Source organism: Mastigoproctus giganteus, chromosome 4 (assembly GCF_048544385.1).
Source record: "Mastigoproctus giganteus isolate SK-2022 chromosome 4, ASM4854438v1, whole genome shotgun sequence".
Classification (NCBI taxonomy): Eukaryota; Metazoa; Arthropoda; class Arachnida; order Uropygi; family Thelyphonidae; genus Mastigoproctus; species Mastigoproctus giganteus.
Window position 1 is genome coordinate 111,063,594 of NC_143578.1, and position 25,784 is coordinate 111,089,377.

At 38.6% G+C, this 25,784-nt stretch overlaps 1 protein-coding gene across 1 annotated transcript in view; it reads left to right on the top strand.

Annotated features, from left to right (window-relative positions):
* Nucleotides 1-23,650, top strand: part of NaCP60E (Na channel protein 60E) — a 115,437-nt gene extending 91,787 nt beyond the window's left edge. Inside the window, exons 25-27 of the mRNA XM_090371729.1 lie at nt 9,154-9,308; nt 18,991-19,217; nt 22,706-23,650. Of these exons, the coding sequence (XP_090227855.1) occupies nt 9,154-9,308; nt 18,991-19,217; nt 22,706-23,649 (1,326 nt within the window). The 3' untranslated portion in view covers nt 23,650. The remainder of the gene's footprint in view (nt 1-9,153; nt 9,309-18,990; nt 19,218-22,705) is intronic.
* Nucleotides 23,651-25,784: the final 2,134 nt, after the last annotated feature.

Genomic DNA, 25,784 nt, shown 5'->3' on the forward strand with positions numbered 1-25,784 from the left:
TCAAGTGTCCATTCACAATTTGCTCAGTTCTTCTGCTATCAAGTGAACCATTAATCTCAATAAGACCTAACGACCAATGATTGTCTTTTGAATGCACATTTATATTCATATACCTTTTATTTTGTATAGACGTATATTCGTCTAGAGTCAATGAATACCGTGCACCCAAAACCAATGAATTTTTGAAATGCTGAATGAGTTCTTCTTTCTTAGTTTTATAATAATTCAGAACCATATTTTTAATGCCATTCACTGAGACTGGTGGTAATTTATCATATTTATTTCTCTGAAGGTGAAGGCTTGATTGTATAAACTCACTCTTGGCAATTGAATTAAAAGAAAATCCATCTAAAGCAACTAATTTTGAAATCACTTCTTCCATAGATTTTTTAACGATAAAGTTTTTTTAATGTTCTTACCATTTTTACGGGAGGTTCACTGTTATCTTGTTTAATGTCAATCTGATGCATTTTCTTTAAATGCAACATCAAAGATGATGTAGATCCTCCAGACGACTTCATTATCTTCTAACATTTCGAACATTGTGCTTCATCTTTGCTTTTTCGAGCAAAATAATTCCATACATTTGATTTCATCTTAGACATATTAAGAGTAATAAATATTAATTAGTAGGAATTTATATCACCGACAATTTTAAATAAAAATATTGAAGATAACACAATACTATGAGTCACTCCCGCAAGCACTGAATGAAGGTCTAAACGAGGCCAGTTTCAAAATTTTCACGAGAGAAATTTTTTTTTATTTATTTACTCGCAATTTTTTTTCCCCAATTAAATCTATTGTATTTTCAAAATTACATAAAAGCTAAATTTGGTGAAGCTGCTTTTTGGAGAACATTTGATCGCAAATTTAATAGGAATAAAGAAGAAAAAAAACTTTCTACGATTGAAATTTGATGCAATATTCAGCGAATCTGTTTCTAGTGGGTAACCATCAATAAGGCGCGTTCCATAACTTGCCTGGCGAACAAGATAGATGGAACGGAGAAATGTTGAGCATTTTCTTTTACGCTATCGGTCCGACTCAGTCGTAAATGAGTACACCTGCATCGTGCCATGATACAGGTGGGAAGATAAAAGGTACCGCTCCTAGATTTGGGCCACTTGCCCATGAGATTCGTACCTTAAAATAAAATAAAAAACATGTTTAAAACATAAAGCAGTTGAACGATCCAGACAAACGAACAAACAAAAGAAAATGTGCGTAACAAAAAACTATTCGAGGGCTAACTAAAAAAATATTCGAATCCGGTTTTAGAAGCTCGGTTTCGGTTTTAACAACTCAATATGAAAACCGGGTTTAACCGGTTTATAAAACCGGTTTGCAAGCCCTACTGTAAACTCATTTCAATAAGTATTTTCCGTCTCAAGACGATCCTAGAATTGGTTGTTCGTGGGGTACTAGATGCATTCATTCATTCTGAATGCGAAACAAATAAGCTGTCACTTTCAGTTTCAGAACAGGATAACCTCTTTGAATTATCAGGTGATTCAGCGTTTTTTTTATGTGAACCCCAAACACGAGAGGTATTAGAACCTATAGTACTTAGTACCGTGCTTGGGTTGGAGGTTGAGAAGACGAAAGAAGATATTTGTTGACATTGGACTTGAACTTCTGTAGACTGTAATTTTCAGGAAATACGTACGAAAGAAGATTGTTCCAGAAAACGGCAGTTGAATGAATAAATGAGGAAGATGAAAAGTTGGTTCTGTGGGTTTGAAGTTGGACAGTAAATGGATGTTGGCTGGTGGTGGCACATGTTTGGACTGTTTTGAAAGAGAGAGCGGGAATTATAGAAGCCAATTCAGAAGAACAGTGCCCATGGAAGTATCTGTAGAAGAGGCATGCAGCAGAAACAGTACGTCTATGAGAAAGCGAGTGCAGAGACTCTGTTGGAGATGAATCATTAATTAACCTAACTGCCCTCTTCTGAATGGAATCAAGAAGCCTGAGAGAGGTTTTGGGGGCACCACCCCAGATGTGGGAACAATATTCCATGGCAGGGCGGATTTGCGATTTATACAGAGTGAGCAGCTGTTTGGAAGAAAAGTAACGCCGAGAGCAAAAGAGAAAACCAAGTTTTTTAGATGCAGAGGAAGCAATATTTGTAATGTGCTTGTGCCAAGAGAGATTAGAAGTCAGGGTAATCCCCAAAAGAGATATATCATTTTGCCTAGAAATCGGAGTGTCACTAAAGATAAGCATATGAGCAGAAGAGTCCTTTTTGCGAGATATAAGACAAGACTGAGTTTTAGAAGGGTTGAAATCAACTAAGTTGTCTTTGCCCCACTGGAGAATTACCTGAAGATCGGCATTTAAGGAATTGGTAGCAGATTTTCGAGACGTTGAAGCTGATTGAGCAGGACAAGGTTTCTCAAAATGGAAAGTTGAATGCAATGTGCTATCATCGGCAAAACTATGGATAGGATTTCCAGTCAATGGAAGGAGGTCATTGATATACAAAAGGAAAAGAGTGGGGGAAAGAACTGAACCTTGGGGGACACCGGCTTTAGTGGAGATGTTAGAAGACAGAGAGCCATCTACCATCACCCTCAGTGAGCGATCAGAGAGAGAACTGGATAACCAATTACTAAAAACAGTTGGCAAACCATAAGATGGAAACTTGTTTAGAAGACCATTATGCCAAACACGATCGAAAGCCTTTGAGATGTCTAGAGCAACTACTTGGGTTTCACCGAACCTTTCCATTGAATTAGTCCATAAATGGATAACATAAGCCAGAATATCACCAGTGGATCGATTCTGACGGAATCCATACTGGCGATCGTTGATCAGACGGAAGGTTTCTAGGTAGTTTAAGAGTTGGCGGTTAATTGATTTCTCCATTACTTTAGAAAGAGTAGAAGTAATTGCAATGGGACGATAATTGGATGGGAGGAATTTGTCACCCTTTTTAGGAACTGGCTGGATATGAGCAAATTTCCAAGCAGAAGGAAAAACACCTTTGGAATAAGAAAGTGAAAAAAGGCGGCAAAGAATAGGAGTAAGTTCAGGAGCACAGGTTTTGAGAACAAGTGGAGAAATACCATCAGGACCTGGAGCTTTCTTAGCATCAAGATTCATCAAAATCCTTCTGATATCCTTTTGACGGATGACCACAGGAGGCATTGAATGGAGCGTGTTGGGAATGGTGGGAGGTGTTTTACCAAGATCATTAATACATGAGCTGGAAGAAAAATGGGATGCTAGCAGGTCAGCTTTATCCTTGGCTGAAGTGACAACAGAACCATCTGGTTTGGACAGAGGTGGGAGCAGAGATGGGCAAAAGTTGCGGCCAATAGCTTTGGCAAGAGACCAGAATGCTCGGCTACCATTAGGGCAAGAAGCAAGTTTTCTACTCTTAGTCTGTTCAAATTCTAGTTTGGACTGATTAATAACTGCTTTACAATTGTTGCGAGCTTTGGTGTAGGCAGAAAATGAAACAGCCGACCGGGCTAGCCGAGTGGGTAAAGTACCTGCCCGGCAACCCAAAGGTCGCGGGTTCGATTCCCGCCTCGGGCTTGGATCAAAGTACTGCAAAAACCTTGGGAGGTGCAATATGGCCACAGAAGCCGATGCGCCAACAACTACCAAATCAAATAAATAAATAAATAAAGAAAATGAAACTGGAGAATTAGTAACAAGCCAATTACGATATGCAACATTCTTCTCTTGAACAGCCTTAGCACATTTATTGGAAAACCAAGGTTTAGATAAGGGACGAGATTTTAAAGTGGAGTGTGGGATAAAGGATTCCATTCCTGCAAGAATAATTTCACTGACACGGTCTGAGCAAACGTTGACATCAGAAGTTTTGAAACAGTAATCAGACCAAGGAAAAGAAGAAAAGAAATCTCGCAAGTCATCCCATTTTGCATTCTTGTAATGCCAAACAACACGAGGTTGGGAATAGCAATGAGATAAAGGTTCCATTGGAGAAGAGACAATCACCAAGTTGTGATCTGAAGTGCCTAAAGGACCTCTCACTTCGACCGTGTACTTAGAAGGGTTGTTTGTGAGAAAAGGATCAAGCGTATTGGCTGTATGATTAGGATTGTCCGGTATTCTTGTAGGTAAATGAATAATCTGTGCTAGGTCATTAGTAATTGCAAAAGCCTCAGCATTTCGACCTGATGGGTCGGTGTGACTAGAAAACGGAAGCCAGCTGGAGTTGTGAACATTAAAATCACCAAGGAAAATTACCTCACTGTTAGGAAAGTTGGACTGGAGAAAGTCAAGTTGCAAAGAGAGGAAGTCAAAGAGCTCCAAGTGATTAGTGGAGTTGGGAGAACGGTAGAGACAACATATGAATTTGACACAATGAGGTAGAGAGATTTTAAGCCAGAGAAGATCAAAGAGAGGAGATTCCAAATTGCCAAGTCTCTGACAGGGAATATCAGAACGGACATATGCACAAGTACCACCTTTGAGCGAAAGGAATCATACAGTGAATAATTTGGGCATCTGAGATGAGCAGTAGTTGAATCAACTGATAACTGAGATTCTGTCAGAAAAAGTACATGGGGTTTGGCAGACTGCAAGTGGAAATGGACATCGTTGAGATTAGAACTGAGACCACGTATATTTGCGAAATGAATTAGGAAGTCCTTGGGAGGTTTAGATCTTTTCGCAGATAAGCTTGCTTTATTAGTTTCACAATTCACGGTGTATTCAATAGTAAGAAAAAGTGGGTGGGACATGCTGTATGAAGTAATGAAATATTTGGATATGGCATACACGTGGTAAGAATATACCCAGATCCTTGACATAACGTGGCCTCGACAATGCTCCCCGCATACACACTACTCGGACTTCCTCCAGACACTATCTGGCAGAGTAGAGGTAGCAAGGTTATACACTAGCTGATCCGGAAGCCTCCTAGAGAGTTACCAATAGGTTCGGTCCGGTGTACTAACTAGCGGCCGGCCTGCGAACACCGTTTTAGAGCTGTACCCTCGAAATGTAAGGTTGATGAGAGTTCACCGGTTGATGCGTCACCTACCACCTAGTACTGCCTGGTAACATAGAGGGGCGGCATTCCTCCATGTGGTGTGGGCGCCACACCTCGACCCCTGCTTACGTTGGTTCACACCTGGGTGGTCACCCACTATGTACTTGTGCATGGAGGTTATACCCAGGATTACTAACAGTCCCACCATCGTGAAGGTGCAAGCAGAGGATTTGGCTGTCACATACCGTCCGGACTTTGCCGAAATTGGGTCCACTTGACTTGAGTGTCACCCAAATATCAGTTTCATCAGCGTTTTAGACTCCCAGTTAGCAAGTACAGCTTGTCTGGCATATCTGAGAGAATGTCTGTGACAACCTCAAGGACCAAAGCGTTGAAAGCGTTTTACAAGAGTTTGCCTTTGGAAACATTCTGGCTTGAAATTAAACAAAAATATGGAAAACTTAGTGAGAAAACTATTAAGAAACTTGTACCGTTTCCTTCAATATATCTTTGTGAGACGGGTTTCTTGTCATGAAAACTGTAAAAAGTAAGGAAGGAAACAGTCTCCAAGTTAAACCTACACTTCGACTAGCCGTTTCTTCCATTACTCAAAGAATTAATATTCTTGTCAATGTGGCACAGCCCCAGGTTTCTCATTAATAAAGAAATCATAATTTGTCATTTGTTTTTCATTAATAATTTATGCAACAACATTATTTTGAGTTATTATTACAATTATTAAATTCTTAAAGATATCTACCAATAGTTATAGTACTACTTTCATGCTTATAAATGTAGAAATACATCGATTAAAAAAAGTGAAGTTTTTCTTTTTATTATGGTAGGACCAACGGTTATTGGAGGGAGATGGGAGGCGGCAAAAGATTGAGAACCACTGCCTTAGAGGGAAACTGATCTATATACGGCTCCATAGAATAGTAAAATGAATGAAAGTGAAATTTTTACGGTTATTAATGATGCCACTAAGGGCTAAAAATTCAAATTAAGGGCGAAGAGTTACTAAAGGAAATGTAAGCAGTTTTCGTTTATCCAGCAATTAAATTGCCTTCATGTATAGTTGAGCGACAACTTAGGGAAATTGTGAAAGCCCGTTTGGATTAGTACCACTGTGAGGAGTGACTTTTTTTTTCTTGCAGCAAAGGCTTGGGGTTTCTTTGCATTGTACGGATAATACTATTGAGGCAAATTAATGGACTGGACCCAAAGAAGTTTGTGTATGGTCAATGTGTTGTTGAGCACTGGAATAAATTATCTGTATGGGTGCTCGATCTAGCTGTCGAGGGCGACGACTGGATCGTTGTTTCTGTCAGTGGGGAAAATATCAAGTGGGTGAGTAGAGATAGGTAGTGAAAAGATTTTTTTTAACTGATACTGTATTTATAGCCTAGATAATTAATAAGATTCAGTAAAGTTCCTAACGGAAATACCACCATCAGCCGACAGAGGAGTGATCACATCGGAAATCTGTAATAAGATCACAGCTTTCTGTAGTTATCTCAATCATTTCAGTCTTAAAATGAACCCCCCAAAAATCCGTTATTATGATTTTTTCTCTCAAGAAGTGTCCCACATTCATACAGCCCTCACTGGAGGGTGCAGTTATTCCAAGTGTAAATAAACACAAAGATATCGGTGTAACCTTCGACCCAAACCTTAGGTTCAACTGTCACATCGAATGTGTTCTACACAAGATCAGCCGAATGCGCTGGATTGCCCGTCAACATCTTCTTCATAACACAGAAGCAAGAACCACAATCAGATATCTGGAAACCGTTGTGAATCCTACCTTTCTGTATGCCTCTGAAATATGGGCCTCCGCAGTACCTTCTCTCATGAAGCCCATCCTCGCCAGTGAATAAGGTGTAAGGTGTATTTAGTGTCAGACGGCACCAGGGGTTTCCCCCATCTCCGTGTTGCTTTCATTGTGGGTGTACCAGTTCACTGGGAAATGCCAGAGATTTAAAAGTGTGTGGGCTTCGTATCTGTATGATTTCGTGTACCGTTGTTCATCTGGTTGTTTAGCCGCTGGACCCCTGCTGAGGCCCAACGTTGCCCCGCCTTCGCCCCGTGGAGGCAGATCAGGAACCCAGTAAGTTTAGTTTCACTCTGGCAGGTCCTGCCACCTAATTTCCTGAGATTTCAGAGGCTAGGACCTAAAAAAAAAAAAAAAAAAAAAAAAAAAAACGCGTGCGCTCTTTTATATGCACGTACGTACAGACAGATACATATATCCATCATCGTCGGTTTGATGATCGTTAGGTGAGGGGGATAATAATGTTTGCATAATAAAGGCCGAAAGAATGGGCCAACGGGAATTTTGACATAATTAAGTTTTTGTGTGTGGGACATTCGCTAGCATAAAGATAGAGTGGGTGGGAGACTGAAGGCTGGGGGGTTAAGGCAGAAATATGGGGATGATAGAGTAGGCAACCCCAGAAGTCAGTGAGGCATGCCCATGCCTCACGCCTCACCAGGAGAAAGTAGGGTTAGCCGGGGGGAACCGTCCCCCCACCGGCGCAGGGGAGGGGGTGGAAAGGCACCAGGCAAGGGAGCCCGGTGCGATCGCTAACAAGCGTCTGCAGGAAAACTATACAATGACCCTGTTGGTGGTGTCCAATCTGGTGTCATGTCCGAGTTGTCATCCTTGGGACCTGGGTCCCGTCCATGTTAGTCCTTTACCTTAGTGTGGTTTATTTCCTAAGCTTTCCAGTTCTCAGGAGTGTGTCTTGTTTACATAGACCCAGCTGGTGGGATGTCTAAGTTTGGTAGTCATCTCGATTTGTCTTTCATGGGACATGGGTCCCGTCCATGTTAGTCTATTTTGATATAGTTTGTTTCCTGAGTTTTCTAATTCTTGGGGGTGGGTCATTTCTGGTGTCCCAGTCCTAGCGAGCTGAAGAACAGATGTTCTTTGGTTATAATGGCAGTGGGCTGCGGCCATTTGGTTTCTCCTCGTCCTCCTCCTCCTCGTGAACAGTGCCTGTGCGTAATCCGAGAAGGCTTGATATACTGGATACTGAAGTGGGCAACCCGCAAACATCGACTCCCCCCCCCCAACAGAGGACCACCAGCATGACCGACCAACTTCAAATCCCGCGGCTGCCTCAAATAATCGGCATGAGGAGAACTGTGACCACAGTCAAAATGCTGGTTGGCAAAATCAACCCCTCAACGGCACGTTTTTAAGTTACTTTAATGTTATGTTATCTTTTTGTTATACTGTACATATTTTTATATTACCCTATATCATTGTCAAGCTCCTGGCTGTGGCGGGCACATTATTGTATCTTTAGTGTACAATAAAGATTTTCTCTATATGGGTTCACGCATGCTCTATCGCGGGGATAGGTTTCTATCCATCCCAGCCATAATCTGTCCCAACAGCGAATTCAGAAATACTGGCGTCCTTAGGTAGGTATTGAAAAACACCTACAATACAAAATAAAAGTATCTATGTTGGCATCACGCCCTCCGCAGTTCCTTTCCAGTATAAGAAGGACTATTTTCGTTTTATTCTGATCATTTTAATAAAAACAATTTGCATGTCTTTTGTTTAATGTGAGTAATAATATATAAATCTATTTTCTTACTATTCAGTTAAAAAATAAATAAAATAAATTTGCACACCTATTTTCTTCGAAGATGATTGTATTATTACTAATAACATTGAATCTAACTGAAATAATCAAATGTATTTCTGCATAAGCTAAGCTAGATGCAGATTCCTCCAAGAATGAAGAATTTTTTCACCTATTTTGTTCAAAGAGAACTGTGACCACAGTCAAAATGCTGGTTGGCAAGATCAACTCCTCTGACTTCTGGGATATTCTGATGCGTTCTTAATCATTCTGCTTCGTATTTTATTCTATTGCTTATGTAAGTTTTTAATCATTTTCACGTAGCGTTTATGTTGCTCATTTACTGCGTTTGGATAGTGTTATTATAGTGTTTTTTTACGTGTATATCAAGCAAAAAATACCTTTCATTTAAAGAAGTCGTCTAAACCGAAGCAGAAGTTAAAGGAATTTTCACTTAGTGTAATTAAACATATTTTCGAAATGTTACTGTTAATATAATTAATTACACTAATTAAACACAAAAATTAATAAAATCTGATCAGCCGAATAAATGTATTAAAACTGCTTTTATTTATGTAGTACGAGGGCGGCATTTTGGAGATGTTCTTGACGGACAGCCAGAGGACCTATTATACAGCTATGCAGAAACTCGGGAAAAAGAAACCTCAAAGAATTATCCCTCGGCCAAAGAACAAATATCTGATGATTTGCTACGACGTAACCATCAGTAGAAAGTATTTATACTTTTTTACATAAAGATGCATGGTTGTTTTCGGATATAATTTTAAAATTTTCACCATATCCAAACGTTTTACAGTGAAACCATTAAATACCACTGTGGTGTAGCTTAAATGCCTTCACTGAAAACGTTATGGTGTTGAAAGATCAGTATTCTGAAAAAAAAATTAATTATTTTACTTTGTCCCATACTTGTAAAAGAAAGATAGTAGCGAATATAATTCAAAGCACAATTAGATGTAGAATAAAACCCGCGTTAAAAACCAGCTGAATGCAACAGCAAAAGTATTTAAAACAGGTTGGTGCATGATGTAGAGGTATAATCATAATTATAATACAAGGTGTGTCACATCTGATGAGTTTTAAAATGGACGAAAATGGCAGACAACAAAAGAAAAGGTGAGTGGCTGGAGAAATAGCGTTGATGAAAGTTGCCATGCCAGAAGTATGATTGAATGGGAAACTCAAGAATATATTAGTGCTCAAGAATATATTAATAAATATAGAAGGTACCATGAGATAAGGTACCTCGGATCACAACGTGGTAATGACCTTTTTTTGTACCATGACGATTACTTAGCCTTGTGTTTTTGGCATTACAAGAGCGCGAAATTAGATGATATACGTGATTGCTGTATCTCTTTATTTAAATCTTGTGATCCTAATGTTTGCTTAGAACATGTCGCTGAAATGAGATAGTTGAAAACAAAGGTACAATGCGAGTAGGAGTAATCTATAGACCAGGTGATTGTGAAGACTATGACAAAAGCCTCTACATGCAAATGGAATGGGCAAGTAAGCGTCAATGTCCTATTATGGGTGATTTCAATTTGCCTCTAATTGATTGGAGTAAATGGGAAGGAAACTCGACATGGGGAACAAAATTTTTAAATCAACTAGATGACTGTTATTTGTATCAACATGTCAGGGAAAGTACTAGAGAAAAGAATATCCTAGACCTCATCATCACACATGAATCAGATGACATAACAGGGCTGACAGTAGAGGAACCAGTAGCAGGAAGTGATCATGGAGTTCTACGGTGGATGATGACGAGAGAGGTAGCAGAAGTAAAAGGCAAAGGAATGGGTTTTAATTTCAGAAAAGGAAATTATGATGCCTTAAAGTACTACATGGCCTCTATTAACTGGGTAGATATCGCGCAGAGAATGAATACAATTGAACTGTGGTACGCTTTTAAAACATTAATCACAGATGCCTTGAATGCGTATATACCATTAAAAAAATACTCCACGAGAAGGGTTCCAAGTTGGATGAATAGTGAAGTTGCCACATTACTTGAGCAGAAAAAGGTGGCATGGAAAAGTTACAGAGCAATAAAAAGTACTGAAGCCTATAACATCTACAAGGTGATGTGTAATAGAGCCACAGAAAAGGTTCGACAGGCAAAGGCAGTTTATGAGAAATCACTAGCAAACAGAGCAAAGAGGGGGGATAAAGAATTCTTCACATATATAAATGCCAAGAAGAGCAGGACAAACCAGATCGGACCTTTACGTAAGGGAAAGGGGACAGTAATAAATACACCAGCTGCCGTTGCAGATGAACTGAACAGTTATTTTGCATCGATATTTACAAATGAAAAGCCTTTTGTGGCAATGGGAAATTGTGGGAGCGAAGTTAAAAAATATGTAATTAATGATATTGAAATTTCGCAATATTATTTAATGAAAAAACTTTCAAGCCTACAGACCAGTAAGGCTCCTGGAGTTGATGGAATATACCCTATAATCTTGAGAGAGGCGGCAAGCGAGTGCATTGAACCACTGAGGCTGGTTATGCGAGCATCACTAGACTCTGGGGAGATTCCCTTGGATTGGAAAAGTGCAAATGTATCACCCATACATAAGGGTGGCTCTAAAAGTGAAGTGGGAAATTATCGACCTGTCAGTCTGACTTCAGTAGTAGGGAAAATCATGGAGGCAATGATCAAGGGTGGAATTCAGGATCATTTGGATCGAATTGAAATTCTCAAGGATACTCAGCATGGTTTTGTAAAGGGAAAATCATGTTTAACAAATCTGGTTCACTATTTCGAAAGGGTCACTCACGAGCTGGATTTAGGGAATAATTTCGACATTGTTTATTTAGATTTCAGCAAAGCTTTTGACTCAGTCCCACATGAGCGGTTGCTTTATAAGCTAGAACAGGTTGGAATCACTGGGAAAATCCTTAGATGGATAGAAGGATGGCTTCAGGGTAGGAGGCAGAGGGTTGTGATAAATGGCTATTCCTCAGATTGGGTTGATGTAAGAAGTGGGGTTCCCCAAGGATCAGTATTAGGACCACTGTTGTTTTTAATTTTCATAAACGACATTGATGAAGGGATAGAGGGCGTGATGTCTAAATTTGCAGATGATGTTAAAATTGGTAGAGTAGTTAATGATCACTGTCAAGCTGAGCTTCTTCAGAGAGACCTAGATAGACTTCAAGAATGGTCAGAAAAATGGCAGCTGTGCTTTAATCCAACAAAGTGTAAGGTATTACACCTGGGAAACAGTAATCCCAAAATAACTTATTCACTTGGTGGAGTTCAACTAAACCCAGTACTGGAGGAAAGGGACTTGGGTGTTACGATACGGTCAGACATGAAATTCTCTGAGCATTGTAAATAGGTTGCAAGGAAGGCCCATGGTGTCCTATCGATGATCTATCGAACTTTTGCAAGTAGAGATAGGGACGTGATAATCCCATTATATAAGGCTTATGTTAGACCACACTTGGAATACTGTGTTCAAGTATGGAGACCGCACCTAAAGAAAGACATCGAGCTTCTTGAAAGGGTGCAAAGAAGGGTAACTCGCCTGGTGAGATCGGCAAAAGGGCGTCCTTATGAAGAAAGACTTCGAATATGTGGGTTGCAGAGTTTGGAAACTAGACACCTTAGAGGAGATTTGATTGAGGTGTTTAAGGCTCTGAGAGGCATCAGTAAAATGAATGAGGACAAAATTTTCAAGATTATAAATGATGCTAGAACTAGGGGACATAAATTCAAGTTACGGGGGGAAATGTTTAGATTGGACTGCAGGAAGTTTTATTTTAGCCAGCGAGTTATAAATTATTGGAATAAGTTGCCTTCATGGGTGGTAGAGGCCGACAGTTTGGGGAAATTCAAAGGTCATCTGGATAGTACTTTCGGGTAAGGGAAGCGCATAGGATGATAGGATTAATTTCCTTTTTATTTATTTTTTATTTCATTTTATTATTTTTATTTATTTGTTAATTATTATTATTTATTTATTTATTTAATTTTTGTTTATATCATTGTTTTGTTCGGATTTTTTTTTTTTTTTTGGCTGGTGCAGCATAAGCCATAGGCTTTCTTGCACCATACGGCCGTTACTAATACTAATACTAATACTAAATTATTCTTACAGAAATTATATCTTCTTCCTAAATTCTCGTCATTTATCTAACCCATAGTTTTCCAATGAATGTGCTGAGACAATTCCCGAAAAGAATATCCAATGAATGTGCTGAGACAATTCCCGAAAAGAATATCCAATGAATGTGCTGAGACAATTCCAGAAAAGAATATAACATATTACGTTTAGCTTGTATCGAAATCTCCAGCTTCACCTTTCTCTACATTAAGGTTCACAAACGTTGTAAATAAGTTATTAATAAATCAATATGGATTGTAAAATTTTAGTATTAATAGTGGCGAATGATGCAAGAAAGCAAGCTTATACAGCATTAACCGAAAAAAAAAAAAAAATTCCCATTTTTACCTATCCATCCCATCCAGTAGTTTGTCTAGTTCTTCCTTGAATTTATACAAACCATCCATTTCACAACAACGGATGAAAGATTGTTCTAGCAATCAACCACCCACTGCCTTAAAGAAAACTCCCGCATATGTATTCTGCAACCATCCTTTCTAAATTTGAATTTATGCCCCTTCACTTGCATAATGTGAGCAAGAGGAGGAATCCCATCAGCATTGAGCTTGCTCAAGCCATTCAAAGCTTAAACACCTCAATCAGATCTCCCCGCAGGTGCCTAGTCTCCAGATGCTGCAATATACAGAACTGAAGCTTTTCTTGGTAAGAGCAACCCTACGTTACATTCACTAATCTTGTTGCCCTTCTCTGTACTCATTCCAACAGTTCTACATCCTTCCTAAAATGAAGCCTCCAGACCTTACGCAATACTCAAGGTGTGGCCTGACCATAGCCTTATACAAGGGGATAATCACTTCCTTATCCCTACTAGCAAAATTCATTCCTGTATATCATTGACAAAACCCCATGAGCTGGCCTGGCAGTCTGTCTGCACCGCTCAGAAAATGTCATGTCTGACTGCACAATTACCCCCAAGTCTTTCTGCACTGCCTTGAGTGTAGTACCACGCAGATGGTACGTTACTCTGGGGTTACTGCTACCCATATGAAGTACTTTGCATTTGTCAATGTTAAACTTCAATTACCATTTCTCAGCCCATCTGCCTAATTTTCTAGATGATCTTGCATAAGAAAAGACTAAGGGTAGGAAACTCGTTTCTTTTACAGATAGTAGTTTAGCCTACCACTTTCACTATCTGTTACATCCAGATGGTTACAACCTCTGTTGCTTTTTCGTAATTTTTCTGTTATTCATCTTCCTTCGTTAGATTTTGATATAAAAGAAATGTATTTTATTGGTTCTACAATATTAATTATTACTTGTCATAAACCTGAAAATAATTATTTGATTATTAATGCCTTAGGGGACTAATTAATAGCTAAATACTTATTAATGTCTTTATATCTTAAAAATGGTTTTGGGATGCGAAGTGATGTGCTGTTCGTACAAACTGTTCCTTTTTAAAAACTTTCAAAAACAAAGTGTTTTTTTTTTTTTTGTACTAGTTGTTATGTTTCTATTTTAGAAATTGTTATTTATTATGAATAATTTTTTTTATTTACGTGCGTACATATACATATTCCTTACTGGTCTATTGTAATGTTTTTTTTTTTTTTTTAGTTTTTTTTTTTATGTGGGCGCCTTGGTCTGGATAGCCAATTGCATGGGATTTTCTTTTCCTAGCACCAACTAGCATAGCACGCTTACCAGTGTGTGCGGATTTTGCTCTGTTCTCTGGGACATTACTGCCAGAGAATAAGGCAAAGAGTTCAACCAATTTTCTAGAGCCGCCGTACATAAGATACATAATAATGTCTGCATGTTCCTTTCTCATATGAAGATAACATTGACTTATTAGCATCTTACTTTTCCTTTAATTGTTGCATCGATGATCTTTGTAAGTCTCCTCGTACCCTACCGATCTTATTCCACCCATTACCTCTCTTAGTCTTCCAACAGAAAGACATTTGTATAAACCATGAAAAATTTTGATACCAAGACGCCATCAGTCCCTAATGGTATTTCTCTTTTTATTCTTAAAACTTGTGTTCCGTTGTTTGTTATATTTTTAATTTTCTTATTCCACTATTGTTTTTCCTTCTACAAGGAAATTTGCCTTTATCCAGTCAGTTCCTAAAATGGTGGCAAATCCCTCCCTTCCAATTATCGTCCCATCTACTTACTTCAACTCTTTCCAAAATAATAGACAAATCCATCAAACATCATTTCTTATTAATATCTTCAAACTTCTATCTGATTACGATGGGTAATACGGATTCCGTCATTGCTGATCCACTAGCAATATTTTGACGTGTGTTATTCCCTTCGAACAACGTGAATGTAAAAGTTTGGAGGAATCCAACAGTTTTCGAAAACTTTTAATCATTTTTAGCATAAAGGTCTCGTTAAGCTTTTAACTTATGGTCTGCTTCTTATTTTGTATTTAATAGTAGGTTTTTCTCTGACTTCTGATTCATTTCACTCCATAAGTTTGGTAAATAATCTCGGCAGGACTTTTCTTTTTTTTTTTTCTTCCTTATTTTTGGAATTCCCTAAGAATACGAATTTTCAAATTATAAAGAACACATATTCCGTCATACAATCAAGCTCCAAGGTCAGATTAAAATTCATAAGACCAGTATTTCATATGAACATCAATTTTACTTATGATCTGAGTTACTAACAACAGTGTGTCTCTACTTACAAATTATCGTTTTCCTTATCCAGCAAAGAACCATACACCCCCCCCCCCACTTAATAAAATTTCGCCACCGTAGGTTCAGCTCCTTCAGATTTGTATCCAATTCATTGTCCACGTCAGGATAATGCTCATTATCCTTGGATGTCTTACTGGTTGGTCAAGCACAGATGGTGGGATCGCCGTCCTTCCCATACCTGGTGAAAAAGACCTGAGTTCCAACCCGTCGATGATGGGAAGAATTTTTATGGATCTTTTTCACAACGTGGCTGAGTTAATCGGTCTCAGGCGAGGGTAGCATGTTTTTTTTTTTCTCCCGGAAACTCTTGTTTTAAGTCCAGCAAACACAAAATGACCTCAGCATACACGTAGTTTACAGATAATATACACGGAACAACATGGCCTTAGTCACCGATGCTCCTAAAATTCAACAATCGCCCTGCTCACGAGGGATTTCTTTTCCCATATTTTATAAAGTGGGTTGTTCTCTGTTAATTGTATTTACCATCTAGTCATTAAATCATCACTTCGACACAACTTACAGGCTTCCTCACCAGATTTTTAACTTCCTCGTAAGAATGTGTTGGGGCAGCCTTCTTTGTACTAATTGAATCCTGATCACAACAAGTTACTGGAACTACGTGAATTAATTATATTATGATCAATCACTGGAACTGTCTTAACATCCATTTGAACTTGTGATAACATAAAATTTTAACTTTTAATAACTTACATCCAAGGTGTAGAGAGCGTTTATTTTTTGTAAAATTAGCAGTCCAATAATAAAAACCAGGAGGCGCAATAATGTTTCCTTACCCACAATAGCGTATCTGCAGTAAAGAAGAAATAACTCAGTTCAATCAAAATGGCTGTCATAATGATTTTTGGTAGAAGAATTCGTAATCACTTTACACAATGAAGTCATATTCTCCAGTCAACCCTAGGCGCCTCCGTAGCCAGGTGGGCAGGAGCAGCAGTGCGTAGCACACGCTTCTTGATTAGATCGGGGTTCGAGCCCGTCACCACCAAATACGGAAAGGTCAGGGAATGACCACCGCATATCCGCGGAGCAATATGGCCTCAGTTGCTAATGCTCCTAAAAACCAAACAACAAACAAACCAGTCAGCCCTTTGGCCTAGATAAAGATATCCATTTTCCTAAACTATCAACTGATATACCCATAAGTACACATTTTTATTATTAAGTTATTAACCTTTGTTTAGTCCTTATCTCAGCATCAGGCATTTTCAATCAACAGCAGGATGAATGCCTCTCCAGCAACTTTCCAGTTCCTTCTGTTTTGTACTATGGCCTTCCATTTACTGCCCACGAACTCTTGAATTTCATCTGTCCATCTCTGTTGTTATTTTCCTGGTTTTCTTTTATCTCCTCTTGGGTACCATTCCGTTATTATCTTAGTCCATCTGTCATCATGTCTTCGAGCTATGTAGCCTGCACAAGTCCATTTCAGTTCTTGAGTTTTGATAAGAATGTCCTTTTCTTGAGTTTTCTGCCTAATCCATGTGTTGTCCTTATCTCAGCTACCTTTCAACTTAAGGTTTTGGGAGAGGACCAAGGTATTATAATACCGAGCTCCAAGCGCTTACCATAAAATTCACTTATATATATTTTAGTTCTCGATCCAATACAAAAAAATTGCAGAGGGTACCTAGAATTTATTATAGTTTTATCAGCAATAACAGATCACTAAGATGGCAGCACTATCCAGTTTTCATCAGTGTCTAAATCAAAGTCAGAATGGAGATTAAATAGAATTTAATTCTGATTAATTCAATGTGCTTTAAAAATTAAAGCACCTGAGATTACCAAAGACATAATAACTTATACGAATAACCTTACGAATAACTTATAGCCAAATACTTACGAGCAGAACGCTCTAAAGAGAAAAATTTCCTCTCGGGCTAAGAAATAACTACTGTCCTTGAATTTTCCCCAAGGATCTCACTCATTGGCTGCCAATGAAATGCGTTGTCCAATATTTTCAAAGGAACTTGTATTCTTTCGCTAATGTCCCCCAAAACTAGATTGGTGGAAGGAACAAAAAGGGTGGTCTTACCAAGAAAGGCTTCATTCTGCAAATTTCATCGTCTGGAGACCAAGCACCCGCGCGGAGATCTGATTATGGTGTTTAAGGCTTTGAATGGCTTGAGTAAACTCAACGCTGATGGCCTTCTTCCTCTTGCTGAAACTAACACACATGAGGGGCATAAATTCAAGTTGAGGAAGGATGGTTGTAGGATATATGTGCGGAAATTTGCCTTCACCCAGCAGGTGGTTGATTCTTGGAACAAACTTCCATCTGTTGTTGTGAAAGTAGATGGTTTGAATAAATTCAAGGAAGAACTTTTCTTCTTCTTTTTTTTTTTTTTTTTTGGCTGATGGCTTTATAATCTTGCTTTCTTGCATTATAATCTTGCTTTGGCTTTATAATCTTGCTTTCTTGCATTATAATCTTGCTTTGGCTTTATAATCTTGTTTTCTTGCATTATTTGCACTACTAACCCTTTTTACTTATTTTCACAGAAACTATTAAATTATTACTAATAACGAAACTGTCCTGTCGCTTTTCAGATAAAATATCCCCTGAAAACTATTTAATTTTATTTCTTCACAATTCAAGGGTTCAAAACAATGCAGCCTTCACAGCAAGACGCCATTAAATTTGGCACCGATTCCGTAAATGACTCCAGGTCAAAGGCTAAACTAGAATTTCTGCCCCCCCCCCCGTTCTCTTTAACAACTAACCACACCATACTAACCGTCGAAACCCCAGGCCTTCTAGCGGTGGAAACCCTGCAATATGTAATTTCCCCATTATTCCAGAGGTACAAGAAAACTTAGTTAACTTGAGTCCGCCTAATCAATCCTCCTAAAATCCAGTCCAGTCTTTTTCTCACAGAAGAGTCTGCCGTTCCAGTACTCACCTTCAGCAACAATCAGGTTTCTAAACAAAAATCACGTCTTTCTAGTGGATAATTTCTTAAGTTTCTTGCCATAATCGTGTGGCTAAGATTGTCTCGAATCGTCGTAGGTAAATAAATAAGTTGTGTAATTGATAATAGCAGAAGACTCTTATCTTGCTACTTGGTTGCGTGCAACTAAGAAATTAAAGCCACTGGAGTTATGAACATACAAATCACGGAAAATAACTTCGCTGCTAGAAAAGTGAAATTTCAGATGTCGAGTTTCAAAGAAAGTGAATACGATGAGTCATTATTTCTGTGAGTATTAGAGTTTCAATTGAGACAACGGCCTTTTTTATTAATTTTGGTAAAGAAAAACATGAATCTGAGATTTCGGATGAGAGTGCAATAATAGCATTAATATGTAATTGATTTCGGAAAGTAATAATTTGATAAATAGAGTTGCGAGTCCATTAAAGTGAGTATAGAAAGGATACTGCTTTTGGTTTTTACCATTTGGCTTAATTATATTTTCCTGTTGTATATCATAGCGAAACTCTGTATGTCATTTTACTATTTAGATGCTTATTATTTGTTTAGATTGACAGATATATTTTAAAATCCTCCTGTCCTTGAACATTGACTGATATTGCTTCTTTTTTTTTTTTTTTTTTTTTTGTTTACATATAGATTTGAAATGCTCGTGTTCGTCCTGATTGTTGCTAATATGGTAGTGATGATGTTTGAACATTACCATCAACCTGAAGAAGTCAGTTTTATTCTGGAAATACTGAATATGATGTTTACCGCACTTTTCGCACTCGAGGCCCTGATAAAAATAACAGGACTACGCTATTTCTATTTCACGATTCCTTGGAACGTATTTGACTTCAGCGTGTTGATACCATCAATAGCAGGTAAGCAGCTAATACAAAATGAAACTGCAATATATATTTTAAGTATATTTACTTTCAAGTAAATCTCGAAACAGCTACCACGACAATTAGATGTGTTTTAAATAAGCGGAGGATTCATCTTTATGGCGATATGATTTATATTAAAACGACATTTGTCAATTTAGGTTGACGCCTGGGTGACAGTGACATCTGTAATTCCAGCATTATAAGCCCAAGCATTGTAGGGCAAAAGTCGGTCTGCCAGCGGAACGATCAGTTTCTTCAAGACCGAAACTGAATCCAAAAATGTGTGCAATTTTGAAATTATTTCCATGTCTTAAAATATAACTTCAACTGGGAGGAGAAGAAACAATATATATATATATTTTTATGCATCTTTGGCTACTACTAAATTTCGGACTGAAGTAAAACCAATTTGTCACGATTTTGCGACGCGGAAATGACTTTTTTGACGTCATTTCCGGTTTGTCGATGTGATGGCGTTTCTTCGATCGGGAGGAAGTCGATCGCCTCGATATTTCCCAAAAAAGTCTGCTGCTCCTCACTGACTTAAGTGAAACATCTGTGGCGACACCTATTAAATTTAGGACTGAAGTAAAACTAATTTGTCACGATTTTGCGACTACGGAAACGACGTTCACAAAATCGTAACAGAATAGCGAATTCCAAGGGGACGAATGAAGTGTCAAGTAGAAGAGGTGTCAATGATGGGATTACGTCATTTGAAGTAATTTCCGGTTTGTCGATTTGATCGACAAATTCAATATGCTTGAAAACGTTGACCGAGTAAAATTGACCAAACAGGCTCTAACGTTTCGACTGCAATATGTTAATAATTACATCCGCAATCTTCTTGAAGTATATCGCACAAGTTACAGCGTCTTCGTTCACTAGCGTCGCCTTCTTCATGAAGTCAATGTCGCTCGCATCGTCCTCGCTAATATCGCGCCCCTTATTCTGTAACTTGCACAATAGCTGTAGCAAGCGCAGCCAACCAATGTCATTGGCACTCGGAGGCAAGAACATTGTAGGTTTACCGAGCTGTCTAATCCTGGCGAATAGATCGCGCTTAAGTTGAGCCCAGTAGAGTGTTTAGTGTCAAACGGCACCAGGGGTTCCCTCATCTCCGCGTAGTATACATTGTAGGTGTGAAACAGAACACTGTCAATGCCAGAGGTTTAAAAGTGTGTGGATTTTGTACATGTGTAGTGTCGTGTACCGTTGTTCCTCTGGTCATTTAGCCGTGGGCCCCTAATGGGACCCAACGTTGTCCACACTCTTCCCCGTGGATGCAGACCAGGTACACCAGTATTATAGTTATTTACTCTGGCAGGTCCTGCCACCTAATTTCCTGAGAGCCCAGTAAAGTGTAAAGTGTATTTAGGATCAGACGGCACCAGTGGTTTCCCCCCATCTCCGTAACACAGTAAGATGACTGTGTCCTATACGGAGGCGAGCTAGAACAACTTCCTCTCTGCGGTTCCTGCGCAGACCAGACTGCCAGTGTCGGATCACAAGCTTTATCTGATAGAGCTTGTTTGCGACTTGCTCATGCCAAGATTATTGCCATTGGGAGAATAGTTTAGCATGTATAAGCTGCATGTAGTCTGTATAGGAGATTAACAGGCAATAAGCGTTGTGGGGTTCTAGTGATCTGGCCGCAGCATCTGCCAATAAGCTACTAAATCTGTAGCTAATCTGCCAGTTCATTTCTCCTGATCCCGATGTGGCTTGGAATCCAACAGAAACGAATGAACACTCAGAGAGAGAGAGAGAGAGAGAGAATGTAGCGTCTGCTGAATCCGGGTCACAAATGGTTGAGGATGATTATACTTCATCCCCGATAAAGCTTACAGTGTACTTAGAGAGTCGGTGTACACCATACGCCTTTGATACTTGTGGGTTTTAATGTGGTCCAAGTTATATAGCTCAGCTATATATATGCTGCATTCTTGGGGAATCTTCCCAGATATAGTACGACCTGGAAAGATAGCAGCAGATCCGACAGACAACTCCGACTTCGAACCATCAGTGAAGACAGGCAAGAAGTCGGAATGTTCGGTGGGCAGCATAGAGTTGTTAGTAGACAGAAGATGGAGTTATGCCCTTACCCCAATTTTTAATGGAGAAGTCGCATGATGGTAAGCGAGCATGCCAGGGTGGAAGTGGTTGCCCTGATGACTGAGCAACATTGTCTACCATGATGTCGAGCACTCTGAGCAGCTCTTGGACACGGATAGCAAAGGGACGGTTGGCAGTCTGACGAATGTTGTATAGATTTTCCCATCGAGGCTCGAAAACGGATGTCCACGTAGTATTATCTGGCAGGGATTTTAGATCTGGGCAGTGAAATGAACGATTTCTAAATATACGTTAAACAAATAGCAATATACTTCTCTATTGGAGCAGTGTTTTTTATTTAGAATAGTACAATACCAAGCCAACTCGTAACGAAGTATCTCTACAATATGAAATCGCTGTACTAAGTAACAAACCCGATTTGTTCATTGCCACGTACAGAATGAGGTTATGTCCTATTTGTACAATAATAAAAATACACACACACTCACACAAGGGTCAAAAAGCGTTGGCTCAATACACCACTCGGACAGATTTTACTCCACAGACAAGTCCTCCACAAAAAAACCGCGCATGCTCACGTCCCTGTAATTGATTTACACACATCTTCTACCAGACAACATAAAAGATCGAAGCCGGCGCATGTGCGACCGTTGTCATAAACATTGCAACTTCACCGGTTCTTATTGGGCTTTGCAGAACAAAATTTATAATTTATATGCATTTATTTTGCATGTTTTTTTTTTTTTTTTTAGTTCGACTGCTGTATTTTTTATCATTTTTACTATCTTTAAGACATCCTGTAAAGAAAAAAGTTTGCCATATCTCATTCATCAATTGGAAGAGGGTAGAAGAGGGTAGAGCCCTCTTAAAACAGCCTCACAGCGCATCATACCAGCAGAGTACAAAACATAAAAGCTTTCCGTTATGTAGCGGAAGAGAATATTAACAGTTTAAAAAAAAAATTTAAAAAAAAAGGCATTTGCCTATGCGTAAAACGCCTGTTTTCTTCACCCTGTCTGTCTTTTCGGACTCAAATAACAAGACTCCCAGCGAAACCCAAAGACTCCCTAAAATGGATGTCCACGTAGGATTATCTGGCGTAGGAAAATTTTTATATTTAGTACTTTAGAAGGATCTATTTTGAACACTGCTGTGTTGTTATTATCATATAACTTGGATATTCAAATACAATGTTGTTATTATATTCTCTCTCTCTCTCCCTCCCTCCACCCCTATGTAAACAAATGTCACAAATGTAAACAAAAAATGTATTTATATGTGAGATTTTATCTAGAATTATAATTCTTGTGCAAATATTCAAGTCTAAGTGGTGTATTTTGGTATTTTAATCAGTTTTTACTTCAAATGTAAAGTTCATTTTTTATTTTTTTTTTATTCCTCTACAGGAATTATTTTCGAGGAAGCGCTGGAAAAGCTTGTAATCAGTCCCACCTTATTACGGGTCATTCGTTTAGTAAGAATTGGAAGGGTGCTCCGCTTGATCAAAGCCGCCAAAGGAATTCGAAAGCTTCTGTTTGCTCTTGTAATCTCTCTTCCAGCACTGTTCAACATCGGCGCTCTGCTGTTTCTAGTGATGTTTGTGTACTCTATTATCGGCATGTCTCTCTTTGGAAATGTTATTCACAACGGAAGTATTAATGAGGTTGTTAACTTTGAGACGTTCTCACATAGTATGGTGTTGCTATTTAGATTGAGCACTTCTGCTGGATGGAATGATGTTTTGGATTCTTTGATGGTGCAGCCTCCCCGCTGTGATCCAGACTATCAGGGTTTACCCAACGGAAACTGTGGCCAGTCGTCCGTAGCCATTCTCTTCTTCGTGAGTTTCATAATTATCAACTTCATGGTAATAATCAACATGTACATAGCAGTTATTTTGGAAAATTTAAATCAGGCTAATAAAGAAGAAGAGACTGGAATTTCTGAAGAAGATATCGAGATGTTCTACGTAGTGTGGTCACGTTACGACCCACATGCAACCCAGTTTATAACTTTTACTCAACTTTCTGATTTTATCGCCAGCTTGGACCCTCCTCTGGGCATTCCGAAACCAAACATTCCAGCGACAGTTGCAATGAATCTTCCTATCTCTAAAGGTGATCGCATTCATTGCCTAGACATTCTTCATGCCCTTGTCAATTTAGTACTCGGAGATGTTGAAGATACAGAAGAATTTCGAACTCTGCAAGAGCAGATGGACCAGCGCTTTCGAAAAACCTTCCCCAATAGAAGTCAGGCAGAAATAGTTTCTACCACTTTGGAGAGGAAACAGAGAGAAAATGCTGCTAAAATCATCCAGAGGAGGTTTAGAAAATATCGAGAACATTAAAGCAACAGAACTATAAAAATGAAATCGATAAATCAGTAACACTTCCAAAGACAAATACAATGAAATGGAAACAATGTTTCTTGAAGTTTTACAGGGCGTTTTTGTGAATAAGTCTTCATAAGGGGCTCCGTCCAATATTAATTTGAATATATCTATCTTTTTTTAATGAGAGTTCCTGTCCTTGTACAAGGTAACTTCAGACAGTGGTGAAACTACCAATTTTGTCCCTCTTGTGCTCTTTACTAATCGTGTTACCGGTGTCATATTTATTCAGCAAGGATGATAAATCTTTCCCCCCTGCCCTTCGAAATATTTTCTATCATCTGTTTACCAATTTCTCTCCAACCTGAATCTGTCAGTAAGGCTGTAACAAAATTCTTAAGGTTGTAACACCATTTCTTATACTACATATAAGAATTGTTGCAAACGGCAACAACAACAAGAGAGGTATTAACTCAGTGGTTTTCAACCTTTTTTTAATAACGGGACCCCTCAGTCATTTATTTTATTTTGCGGCACCCCTACTCAATTTTCTGCCTGTTAGATCCGATTCTCTCTCTCTCTCTCTCTCTCTCTCTCTCTCTCTCTCTCTCTCTCTCTCATTATAAAAATTACGGCGCCTCCGTAGCCAGGTGGGAAGGAGCAGCAGTGCGTAGCATACACTTCTTGATTAGACCGGGGTTCGAGCCCGTCACCACCAAATATGGAAAATGCGGAAAGGTCATGGAATGACCACCGTATAACCCGGAGCAATATGGCCTTATAATATTGCTAATGCTCCTAAAAACCAAATAACAAAATTATAAAAATTACATTTCATAATACAAATTATATATATAGTATATAATAATTTTATTCTTTATATAGCGGTACTAAGTAAACGTCAATTATTGATCACCACAAAATTAAAAAGATACTGTACACCTTTTATAATGAAATAAACATAAATGTAAAAAAAAAAAATAATAATTTTAAGTAACTTAAACCCAAATTACGTGGCACTTCTGGAATGTTGTTGCGGCACCCCGGTTGAAAACCACTGTATTAACTGCTCCTGTATACAAGCACAAAAGAACTCGAATCATACTACATAATGAAATAAAATAAAAATACCAAAACTGACAAGCAAGAACCTGTTGCACTCACCCAGGAAAACGCAGAGGAGCAGAATCCTACGCAACTGCTTCTTGAAATCACTCAAGGAATCCCCCCCCCCGATCCCTATTCTATTTGGATAGTAGAGATTAGAAAAACAACACAAAGTGTATGGAACCACAGTGATCGCTTCATCAGAGAGACACCAGCCACTGAAAATTCACAAATCATGGCTTCGATTGACCATGGATACCTCTATGCGAGCGTTAAAGGGATTGAACGTACATTATATTAAACACGATTAACCGTTTTATCTGGAAACAAGCTGTAAAACGCACTTTCCATGTCGATCAGAATCAGGTGGCCAAACGAAAATGCAAATATGTAACGTAAAAAAGCTATCTAGTTCATTTTTGTAAATACATACTAGGTTTTACAGAGTAATAGGAAGAACAGAGGTATAACCGCTTTATAGAATGTCCATTAATTCGAAAAGTTTTTTTTTTTTTAGACCATTTTTATCCCACAAAATTGACACCTTAAAACTGTTACAGTGTGCGTGTATGTGTAAATATATATATATATATATATATATATGCGTTATAATCACCAAAATAAAGTTAAAAAAAAACAAGTTTTTATTTACCTTAATTATTATTTGATACATAGTACATAATCAGTAGAAGTTAATTCTCTTGTGACTGTACAGTGATGCGTTGGAAAATCGTATTCAGGATCACTGCGCTAAACTCACTTCAGCATTACGTCCACATTGCCAGTGTGCTGGCGTGGAAATCGCTTTTAACTGCACCTTCGAGGTTAATACTGGTTTTGTAATTTCCAACGCTCGCATTTCTATAAACGCGAGCGTTGGAAATTTTCACAATGGCTAATACGACCCCGATAAAAGTGGCTAATTTTTTTCCCTAGAAAAAAAATGAACCACTTTATTATTAATGTGTCTGTATTCGTCCAACAGGTTGATGCAAGAGTTTCCTTGCATGATTTCATACAACAGTCGCGCCATTTACCGCAGGATT